The following is an 11,416-nucleotide window of genomic DNA, read 5'->3' on the forward strand; positions in this document are numbered from 1 at the left end:
GCCCTCTGCTTTGCTGCGTGACGCGGGACTGCTGTCTCTCAGGAAGTTCGGTGACTGCTGCTTGCTTCGTCTGGGTGTCCTGAGGCTGTTTCTATCGCCCTGCTTGATTCTGCCTTCACAGACGGAGGAGATGAACTCGCATATCCTGCAGCCCAGAGTCTTTGATCGCACTGGGATATGCAGCTGGGGGGTGGGGGCTCCAAGAGACAGATGCCTGTGGGAGTCTGGAATCAGGCTTGGTGGGGAAACCGACTTGGGCTCAGGCATGACTTCGGCTCATCGCTAGGCATGTTGCCACTTCCTCACGAGGCATGCCGCCAGTCTACATGCAAGCCAGGGACCAGCGCCGGGGAAGGACCGCCAAGCCGACTCGCCAACCTCTTCCCAGGCCAGTGGGACTTGTAACACACGATGAAATTCATAGAGCACGAACGCAGATGCTGATGTGGCCACCTTGTTTTCATCTGAAATGTTTCCACGAGTTATCCCCAATTAAGAAACACGTTAAGCACTTATTTGCTAAAGATTCCTAACATTAGGGGGAAAAAAACTTCCTCTTCTTCCATTCCCGCATCATCAGGAAAACGATGTCAACAATGGGCAAGGAAGTCATGCCCATTGGTCCAAATGTGGGGACCCGGTGCATAAAATCCCCACAGGAGGACGAGACAAATGAATCTGAGAAACTCACCTCGGAACAGAAGCTCCCCCTCCACCTGTGACACCATGACCGAATCGTGCTGCTCCCCTTGCTGCCAGCCAACGTGCTGCAGGACCACCTGCTGCAGGACCACCTGCTGCCAGCCCAGCTGCTGCGGGTGCGGCGGTGGCTGTGGACAAGGCGGCTGCGGGTCCAGCTGCTGTGGGTCCTGCTGCTGCCAGCCTTGCTGCTGCCGCCCAACTTGCTGCCAGACCACCTGCTGCAGGACCACCTGCTGCCGGCACAGCTGCCGCGGGTGCGGCGGCGGCTGCGGGTCCAGCTGCTGTGGGTCCTGCTGCTGCCAGCCTTGCTGCTGCCGCCCAACTTGCTGCCAGACCACCTGCTGCAGGACCACCTGCTGCCGGCCCAGCTGCTGTGTGTCCAGCTGCTGTCAGCCCAGCTGCTGTGGGTCCAGCGGCTGCGGACAAACTTGCTGTGGCTCCAGCTGCTGTCAGCCAGCCTGCTGTACCCCTGTGTACTGCACGAGGACCTGCTACCACCCCACCTGTTGCTGCTTGCCTGGATGCCTCGCCCAGGGCTGTGGATCCAGCTGCTGCTAGCCTGCTTGCCAGCCAAACCGCCGCCATAACGCCTGCTGGAGGACCACCACAGACCCACGGCGGCCGCGGCCACCCCTGCTGCGTGTCCGGCGGCTGCCACACTTCCTCCTGACAACGGCCTCACCAACAACCCACGAACGGCACACAGCACCGATTGGCCAGCGGGGAAACGGACACTGACAAACGTTGCCCAAACCCAGCATGCAGTCGCCAACATTTCCGCTACTCACCTGCCTGTTCAAAGCCTTGGGAATCGGCTGGAGGAAGTGTGGACCACTTCTCCTGATTCTCTTCTTCCTCAGGTCTTGGGAGTCCCCTGCCAGCGTCATGCATGCGGACATGGAGTCAAGATCTCTGCCTTGACTCCACAGTCAAGATGGTCATCCTGCCTGACGACCTTGGAGAAATAAAGCCCCTCACACCTGGTAGAAATGCATTCTTTTGCAACTCTTGGTGTCTGCGCAAGGAGGGTTTCCTTCTCGGTGCATTCATGGTCCTTGGATGCTGATTTCTTCCTGTCGGGACCCTTCTGCATGTCTCCCTAGACACAGGGACTCTCACATGAGTGTCTTAATAAACCCAGTACCGATCTGCATACCATAACGCTGTCCGTGTCCCCGTACGGCATGCGCGACCTAATGGTTTCTGTACAGGTCACAGCCCACATGCACTAATTACCCGTTTGGAGACTCCTAGCCGGCCCCCACAAATTCCTATCTCCTTGTGAGGATGAGGGAATCTAGGGACGTTCTGTCCCAGAGCCGAGCTGACAGGGAAGCACTCAGGCGCCAGGCTACGTCTCCGGCCCTTGCTCAAGGGCGCTCACATACCCACGAGCAGGCGAGTTAGGCAACAGCCTGGGCCAGAGCACCAGCAAGATGCTGGTCCGAGGGTCTTTGAGGCCCGCGGAAGTCCTCTTGTCCTGTAGATGCGGGTGATATCTGGGACAAAGTGGTAGACAGCCGAGTGGCACCACGCAGGGACCTCCAGCCCAGTGTCAGGGCAGCGGCCTTGCCCTTTAGAGCTCCTGGGAACACGGGGGCACTTTCGCGGTGGTCGGCACCAGCCTGCCCAACGTGCACTCCTCCCGCTCAGAGACAGGAGAGCCTGCGGAGGGCCTCCTGGTCCTCAGGACCTCGGCGGGAGGCGGGATCGGGGGGCGGGGGTGGCAGGGCTGTGCAGAGGCCTCGGGCAGTTTTGGGACAAACACGTCATGCTCCGCAACTGGCACGCGATATGGCGTCAGGATCTACAGGGCACCGAGAAAAGGAAGGATGGGCGGCGTCACGGACCGAGAGCCCCTGCGCTGGGCGTGTGGGTTGCCTTGGAGTAATCCGTGAGCTCGGAAGCGCTGAAGGGAAGCAAACAACCTCCGGCCTCTGGGGAAGGAACCGTGAAGCGCTGGAGGGAAACCAAAGGGCCTCTTCTGGGGATGGGTGGGGGTGAGACCCACGTGAGGAGGAAGAAAGAGAAAAGAGCCTGGGCCTTCACCGGAGTCCCGACAGATCCAAGGCAGGCGCCTCTGGGCCCGCACTCATGCACGACGCTGCCTCGGCGCTCAGCGATGTGAGGCCGGATCCAGGCTCTGACGGGAAGGGCAGATGAAGGCCCTGGGTCACTTCCCGCGGGCAGTGGACGGACCTCTGAGGGGCTAGGTCGGCTTCTGTCCCGGGCACCCACCAGCCCTGGAGACCAGCTATCCAGGAGGCTCTCAACAGACTGCCAACGCCGCACTTGACTCTTGCTGGTTCTTAGTACTTGGGGGATTGTGAGCTGTGCTGAGAAACGAGAAACGGACAGGACCTGGGCTGCAACCTACTTGCTAAGTACCGGCCTGATGCTTCATGTACATTTTCTTGAATTCCTGAAGTAATTTTCAACTTAGGGCTCAAGGTTCCCGCTGCAGGGGTCAGGAACTCAAGACCGAGATGGCTGAAAGTCACGTCAGCGCCTGGTACCTCCCAGAAGAGACACTGAAGATCAGCGTCCAGGCACGTAGCTTCGCTGGGGAGGGCAGATGCCAGTGGCCGGAGGGCGGGAAAGCGACGCAGGCAAGACGCACTGTCAGTCCAGGGTCCCAGCTTGCACGGGAAGCTTACACCCGAGAGCGAGATCAGAAAGGACGTAATACACTCATTGGGATTCCCCTAATTCAGCGACAAGGGAGCTGGCATCTCTACAAACCGGCTCTCCAGAAGCACTGGTTGAGCATTTCCCTCGGTGTGGCATGCACTGGCAGCGTGCCATCCTGCTGCGCCATGAAAACGGCCACGAGGCCCAGAGATGCGGATCTGCTGGGTAGAAGTTGTCCCGAGCGCAGGAAGATGCGAGATACACGGCTGGCATATTGAAGGCGCCATCCCCAGTCTACGGGCTTCTGCTCTCAGACCCAGTATTTCCTTCTTCACCACGGTGGACAGGCACACATTTGTATAAGAGGAAGACACAGGAGGAAGAGGAAGGAAGAGCGGAGGAGGAGGGAGGCAGGGAGACAGGGAGGTAGTCGGACGCAGGCAAGAAGGGAGGAAGAGAAAACGAGAACTGTATACCCACTGACGCTGGGGAACAGGCTTGGCGGGTTAACAAGGAGAGGACGAGAGTCTCCAACTCTTCCCGTTATCCCCCGAACTGCCCCACTTGTGTCTCGGCCGGTCCCACGCCGTGGAAAAGCCCTCTGCTTTGCTGCGTGACGCGGGACTGCTGTCTCTCAGGAAGTTCGGTGACTGCTGCTTGCTTCGTCTGGGTGTCCTGAGGCTGTTTCTATCGCCCTGCTTGATTCTGCCTTCACAGACGGAGGAGATGAACTCGCATATCCTGCAGCCCAGAGTCTTTGATCGCACTGGGATATGCAGCTGGGGGGTGGGGGCTCCAAGAGACAGATGCCTGTGGGAGTCTGGAATCAGGCTTGGTGGGGAAACCGACTTGGGCTCAGGCATGACTTCGGCTCATCGCTAGGCATGTTGCCACTTCCTCACGAGGCATGCCGCCAGTCTACATGCAAGCCAGGGACCAGCGCCGGGGAAGGACCGCCAAGCCGACTCGCCAACCTCTTCCCAGGCCAGTGGGACTTGTAACACACGATGAAATTCATAGAGCACGAACGCAGATGCTGATGTGGCCACCTTGTTTTCATCTGAAATGTTTCCACGAGTTATCCCCAATTAAGAAACACGTTAAGCACTTATTTGCTAAAGATTCCTAACATTAGGGGGAAAAAAACTTCCTCTTCTTCCATTCCCGCATCATCAGGAAAACGATGTCAACAATGGGCAAGGAAGTCATGCCCATTGGTCCAAATGTGGGGACCCGGTGCATAAAATCCCCACAGGAGGACGAGACAAATGAATCTGAGAAACTCACCTCGGAACAGAAGCTCCCCCTCCACCTGTGACACCATGACCGAATCGTGCTGCTCCCCTTGCTGCCAGCCAACGTGCTGCAGGACCACCTGCTGCAGGACCACCTGCTGCCAGCCCAGCTGCTGCGGGTGCGGCGGTGGCTGTGGACAAGGCGGCTGCGGGTCCAGCTGCTGTGGGTCCTGCTGCTGCCAGCCTTGCTGCTGCCGCCCAACTTGCTGCCAGACCACCTGCTGCAGGACCACCTGCTGCCGGCACAGCTGCCGCGGGTGCGGCGGCGGCTGCGGGTCCAGCTGCTGTGGGTCCTGCTGCTGCCAGCCTTGCTGCTGCCGCCCAACTTGCTGCCAGACCACCTGCTGCAGGACCACCTGCTGCCGGCCCAGCTGCTGTGTGTCCAGCTGCTGTCAGCCCAGCTGCTGTGGGTCCAGCGGCTCCGGACAAACTTGCTGTGGCTCCAGCTGCTGTCAGCCAGCCTGCTGTACCCCTGTGTACTGCACGAGGACCTGCTACCACCCCACCTGTTGCTGCTTGCCTGGATGCCTCGCCCAGGGCTGTGGATCCAGCTGCTGCTAGCCTGCTTGCCAGCCAAAGCGCCGCCATAACGCCTGCTGGAGGACCACCTCAGACCCACGGCGGCCGCGGCCACCCCTGCTGCGTGTCCGGCGGCTGCCACACTTCCTCCTGACAACGGCCTCACCAACAACCCACAACGGCACACAGCACCGATTGGCCAGCGGGGAAACGGACACTGACAAACGTTGCCCAAACCCAGCATGCAGTCGCCAACATTTCCGCTACTCACCTGCCTGTTCAAAGCCTTGGGAATCGGCTGGAGGAAGTGTGGACCACTTCTCCTGATTCTCTTCTTCCTCAGGTCTTGGGAGTCCCCTGCCAGCGTCATGCATGCGGACATGGAGTCAACATCTCTGCCTTGACTCCACAGTCAAGATGGTCATCCTGCCTGACGACCTTGGAGAAATAAAGCCCCTCACACCTGGTAGAAATGCATTCTTTTGCAACTCTTGGTGTCTGCGCAAGGAGGGTTCCCTTCTCGGTGCATTCATGGTCCTTGGATGCTGATTTCTTCCTGTCGGGACCCTTCTGCATGTCTCCCTAGACACAGGGACTCTCACATGAGTGTCTTAATAAACCCAGTACCGATCTGCATACCATAACGCTGTCCGTGTCCCCGTACGGCATGCGCGACCTAATGGTTTCTGTACAGGTCACAGCCCACATGCACTAATTACCCGTTTGGAGACTCCTAGCCGGCCCCCACAAATTCCTATCTCCATGTGAGGATGAGGGAATCTAGGGACGTTCTGTCCCAGAGCCGAGCTGACAGGGAAGCACTCAGGCGCCAGGCTACGTCTCCGGCCCTTGCTCAAGGGCGCTCACATACCCACGAGCAGGCGAGTTAGGCAACAGCCTGGGCCAGAGCACCAGCAAGATGCTGGTCCGAGGGTCTTTGAGGCCCGCGGAAGTCCTCTTGTCCTGTAGATGCGGGTGATATCTGGGACAAAGTGGTAGACAGCCGAGTGGCACCACGCAGGGACCTCCAGCCCAGTGTCAGGGCAGCGGCCTTGCCCTTTAGAGCTCCTGGGAACACGGGGGCACTTTCGCGGTGGTCGGCACCAGCCTGCCCAACGTGCACTCCTCCCGCTCAGAGACAGGAGAGCCTGCGGAGGGCCTCCTGGTCCTCAGGACCTCGGCGGGAGGCGGGATCGGGGGGCGGGGGTGGCAGGGCTGTGCAGAGGCCTCGGGCAGTTTTGGGACAAACACGTCATGCTCCGCAACTGGCACGCGATATGGCGTCAGGATCTACAGGGCACCGAGAAAAGGAAGGATGGGCGGCGTCACGGACCGAGAGCCCCTGCGCTGGGCGTGTGGGTTGCCTTGGAGTAATCCGTGAGCTCGGAAGCGCTGAAGGGAAGCAAACAACCTCCGGCCTCTGGGGAAGGAACCGTGAAGCGCTGGAGGGAAACCAAAGGGCCTCTTCTGGGGATGGGTGGGGGTGAGACCCACGTGAGGAGGAAGAAAGAGAAAAGAGCCTGGGCCTTCACCGGAGTCCCGACAGATCCAAGGCAGGCGCCTCTGGGCCCGCACTCATGCACGACGCTGCCTCGGCGCTCAGCGATGTGAGGCCGGATCCAGGCTCTGACGGGAAGGGCAGATGAAGGCCCTGGGTCACTTCCCGCGGGCAGTGGACGGACCTCTGAGGGGCTAGGTCGGCTTCTGTCCCGGGCACCCACCAGCCCTGGAGACCAGCTATCCAGGAGGCTCTCAACAGACTGCCAACGCCGCACTTGACTCTTGCTGGTTCTTAGTACTTGGGGGATTGTGAGCTGTGCTGAGAAACGAGAAACGGACAGGACCTGGGCTGCAACCTACTTGCTAAGTACCGGCCTGATGCTTCATGTACATTTTCTTGAATTCCTGAAGTAATTTTCAACTTAGGGCTCAAGGTTCCCGCTGCAGGGGTCAGGAACTCAAGACCGAGATGGCTGAAAGTCACGTCAGCGCCTGGTACCTCCCAGAAGAGACACTGAAGATCAGCGTCCAGGCACGTAGCTTCGCTGGGGAGGGCAGATGCCAGTGGCCGGAGGGCGGGAAAGCGACGCAGGCAAGACGCACTGTCAGTCCAGGGTCCCAGCTTGCACGGGAAGCTTACACCCGAGAGCGAGATCAGAAAGGACGTAATACACTCATTGGGATTCCCCTAATTCAGCGACAAGGGAGCTGGCATCTCTACAAACCGGCTCTCCAGAAGCACTGGTTGAGCATTTCCCTCGGTGTGGCATGCACTGGCAGCGTGCCATCCTGCTGCGCCATGAAAACGGCCACGAGGCCCAGATATGCGGATCTGCTGGGTAGAAGTTGTCCCGAGTGCAGGAAGATGCGAGATACACGGCTGGCATATTGAAGGCGCCATCCCCAGTCTACGGGCTTCTGCTCTCAGACCCAGTATTTCCTTCTTCACCACGGTGGACAGGCACACATTTGTATAAGAGGAAGACACAGGAGGAAGAGGAAGGAAGAGCGGAGGAGGAGGGAGGCAGGGAGACAGGGAGGTAGTCGGACGCAGGCAAGAAGGGAGGAAGAGAAAACGAGAACTGTATACCCACTGACGCTGGGGAACAGGCTTGGCGGGTTAACAAGGAGAGGACGAGAGTCTCCAACTCTTCCCGTTATCCCCCGAACTGCCCCACTTGTGTCTCGGCCGGTCCCACGCCATGGAAAAGCCCTCTGCTTTGCTGCGTGACGCGGGACTGCTGTCTCTCAGGAAGTTCGGTGACTGCTGCTTGCTTCGTCTGGGTGTCCTGCGGCTGTTTCTATCGCCCTGCTTGATTCTGCCTTCACAGACGGAGGAGATGAACTCGCATATCCTGCAGCCCAGAGTCTTTGATCGCACTGGGATATGCAGCTGGGGGGTGGGGGCTCCGAGAGACAGATGCCTGTGGGAGTCTGGAATCAGGCTTGGTGGGGAAACCGACTTGGGCTCAGGCATGACTTCGGCTCATCGCTAGGCAGGTTGCCACTTCCTCACGAGGCATGCCGCCAGTCTACATGCAAGCCAGGGACCAGCGCCGGGGAAGGACCGCCAAGCCGACTCGCCAACCACTTCCCAGGCCAGTGGGACTTGTAACACACGATGAAATTCATAGAGCACGAACGCAGATGCTGATGTGGCCACCTTGTTTTCATCTGAAATGTTTCCACGAGTTATCCCCAATTAAGAAACACGTTAAGCACTTATTTGCTAAAGATTCCTAACATTAGGGGGAAAAAAACTTCCTCTTCTTCCATTCCCGCATCATCAGGAAAACGATGTCAACAATGGGCAAGGAAGTCATGCCCATTGGTCCAAATGTGGGGACCCGGTGCATAAAATCCCCACAGGAGGACGAGACAAATGAATCTGAGAAACTCACCTCGGAACAGAAGCTCCCCCTCCACCTGTGACACCATGACCGAATCGTGCTGCTCCCCTTGCTGCCAGCCAACGTGCTGCAGGACCACCTGCTGCAGGACCACCTGCTGCCAGCCCAGCTGCTGCGGGTGCGGCGGTGGCTGTGGACAAGGCGGCTGCGGGTCCAGCTGCTGTGGGTCCTGCTGCTGCCAGCCTTGCTGCTGCCGCCCAACTTGCTGCCAGACCACCTGCTGCAGGACAACCTGCTGCCGGCCCAGCTGCCGCGGGTGCGGCGGCGGCTGCGGGTCCAGCTGCTGTGGGTCCTGCTGCTGCCAGCCTTGCTGCTGCCGCCCAACTTGCTGCCAGACCACCTGCTGCAGGACCACCTGCTGCCGGCCCAGCTGCTGTGTGTCCAGCTGCTGTCAGCCCAGCTGCTGTGGGTCCAGCGGCTGCGGACAAACTTGCTGTGGCTCCAGCTGCTGTCAGCCAGCCTGCTGTACCCCTGTGTACTGCACGAGGACCTGCTACCACCCCACCTGTTGCTGCTTGCCTGGATGCCTCGCCCAGGGCTGTGGATCCAGCTGCTGCTAGCCTGCTTGCCAGCCAAAGCGCCGCCATTACGCCTGCTGGAGGACCACCACAGACCCACGGCGGCTGCGGCCACCCCTGCTGCGTGTCCGGCGGCTGCCACACTTCCTCCTGACAACGGCCTCACCAACAACCCACGAACGGCACACAGCACCGATTGGCCAGCGGGGAAACGGACACTGACAAACGTTGCCCAAACCCAGCATGCAGTCGCCAACATTTCCGCTACTCACCTGCCTGTTCAAAGCCTTGGGAATCGGCTGGAGGAAGTGTGGACCACTTCTCCTGATTCTCTTCTTCCTCAGGTCTTGGGAGTCCCCTGCCAGCGTCATGCATGCGGACATGGAGTCAACATCTCTGCCTTGACTCCACAGTCAAGATGGTCATCCTGCCTGACGACCTTGGAGAAATAAAGCCCCTCACACCTGGTAGAAATGCATTCTTTTGCAACTCTTGGTGTCTGCGCAAGGAGGGTTTCCTTCTCGGTGCATTCATGGTCCTTGGATGCTGATTTCTTCCTGTCGGGACCCTTCTGCATGTCTCCCTAGACACAGGGACTCTCACATGAGTGTCTTAATAAACCCAGTACCGATCTGCATACCATAACGCTGTCCGAGTCCCCGTACGGCATGCGCGACCTAATGGTTTCTGTACAGGTCACAGCCCACATGCACTAATTACCCGTTTGGAGACTCCTAGCCGGCCCCCACAAATTCCTATCTCCATGTGAGGATGAGGGAATCTAGGGACGTTCTGTCCCAGAGCCGAGCTGACAGGGAAGCACTCAGGCGCCAGGCTACGTCTCCGGCCCTTGCTCAAGGGCGCTCACATACCCACGAGCAGGCGAGTTAGGCAACAGCCTGGGCCAGAGCACCAGCAAGATGCTGGTCCGAGGGTCTTTGAGGCCCGCGGAAGTCCTCTTGTCCTGTAGATGCGGGTGATATCTGGGACAAAGTGGTAGACAGCCGAGTGGCACCACGCAGGGACCTCCAGCCCAGTGTCAGGGCAGCGGCCTTGCCCTTTAGAGCTCCTGGGAACACGGGGGCACTTTCGCGGTGGTCGGCACCAGCCTGCCCAACGTGCACTCCTCCCGCTCAGAGACAGGAGAGCCTGCGGAGGGCCTCCTGGTCCTCAGGACCTCGGCGGGAGGCGGGATCGGGGGGCGGGGGTGGCAGGGCTGTGCAGAGGCCTCGGGCAGTTTTGGGACAAACACGTCATGCTCCGCAACTGGCACGCGATATGGCGTCAGGATCTACAGGGCACCGAGAAAAGGAAGGATGGGCGGCGTCACGGACCGAGAGCCCCTGCGCTGGGCGTGTGGGTTGCCTTGGAGTAATCCGTGAGCTCGGAAGCGCTGAAGGGAAGCAAACAACCTCCGGCCTCTGGGGAAGGAACCGTGAAGCGCTGGAGGGAAACCAAAGGGCCTCTTCTGGGGATGGGTGGGGGTGAGACCCACGTGAGGAGGAAGAAAGAGAAAAGAGCCTGGGCCTTCACCGGAGTCCCGACAGATCCAAGGCAGGCGCCTCTGGGCCCGCACTCATGCACGACGCTGCCTCGGCGCTCAGCGATGTGAGGCCGGATCCAGGCTCTGACGGGAAGGGCAGATGAAGGCCCTGGGTCACTTCCCGCGGGCAGTGGACGGACCTCTGAGGGGCTAGGTCGGCTTCTGTCCCGGGCACCCACCAGCCCTGGAGACCAGCTATCCAGGAGGCTCTCAACAGACTGCCAACGCCGCACTTGACTCTTGCTGGTTCTTAGTACTTGGGGGATTGTGAGCTGTGCTGAGAAACGAGAAACGGACAGGACCTGGGCTGCAACCTACTTGCTAAGTACCGGCCTGATGCTTCATGTACATTTTCTTGAATTCCTGAAGTAATTTTCAACTTAGGGCTCAAGGTTCCCGCTGCAGGGGTCAGGAACTCAAGACCGAGATGGCTGAAAGTCACGTCAGCGCCTGGTACCTCCCAGAAGAGACACTGAAGATCAGCGTCCAGGCACGTAGCTTCGCTGGGGAGGGCAGATGCCAGTGGCCGGAGGGCGGGAAAGCGACGCAGGCAAGACGCACTGTCAGTCCAGGGTCCCAGCTTGCACGGGAAGCTTACACCCGAGAGCGAGATCAGAAAGGACGTAATACACTCATTGGGATTCCCCTAATTCAGCGACAAGGGAGCTGGCATCTCTACAAACCGGCTCTCCAGAAGCACTGGTTGAGCATTTCCCTCGGTGTGGCATGCACTGGCAGCGTGCCATCCTGCTGCGCCATGAAAACGGCCACGAGGCCCAGAGATGCGGATCTGCTGGG

At 59.5% G+C, this 11,416-nt stretch overlaps 2 protein-coding genes and 1 pseudogene across 2 annotated transcripts; all 3 read left to right on the top strand.

The window, feature by feature from the left end:
• Positions 1-726: 726 nt before the first annotated feature.
• LOC131816632 (keratin-associated protein 9-2-like) lies at positions 727-1,260 on the top strand. The gene is made up of 2 exons (XM_059149556.1): positions 727-818; positions 927-1,260. Exons 1-2 carry the CDS (start codon positions 727-729, stop codon positions 1,258-1,260), a joined length of 426 nt encoding a protein of 141 aa, XP_059005539.1.
• Positions 1,261-4,655: 3,395 nt separating this feature from the next.
• Positions 4,656-5,189, top strand: LOC131816636 (keratin-associated protein 9-4-like). Its single transcript, XM_059149559.1, has one exon. The coding sequence runs from the start codon at positions 4,656-4,658 to the stop codon at positions 5,187-5,189; it is 534 nt and encodes a 177-aa protein (XP_059005542.1).
• A 3,394-nt stretch (positions 5,190-8,583) lies between these two features.
• Positions 8,584-9,297, top strand: LOC131816721 (keratin-associated protein 9-9-like; annotated as a pseudogene).
• The last annotated feature ends 2,119 nt before the right edge of the window (positions 9,298-11,416 follow it).

Source organism: Mustela lutreola, chromosome 15 (genome assembly GCF_030435805.1).
Source record: "Mustela lutreola isolate mMusLut2 chromosome 15, mMusLut2.pri, whole genome shotgun sequence".
In the NCBI taxonomy this organism is placed as follows: Eukaryota; Metazoa; Chordata; class Mammalia; order Carnivora; family Mustelidae; genus Mustela; species Mustela lutreola.

Bases quoted from the DNA above. Each gene is read 5' to 3' on its own strand.
- LOC131816636 (XM_059149559.1), top strand. From the start codon at position 4,656: ATGACCGAATCGTGCTGCTCCCCTTGCTGCCAGCCAACGTGCTGCAGG.
- LOC131816632 (XM_059149556.1), top strand. From the start codon at position 727: ATGACCGAATCGTGCTGCTCCCCTTGCTGCCAGCCAACGTGCTGCAGG. The intron at 819-926 runs GTGCGGCGGTGG...CACCTGCTGCAG, and splicing joins TGCCAGCCCAGCTGCTGCGG to GACCACCTGCTGCCGGCACA.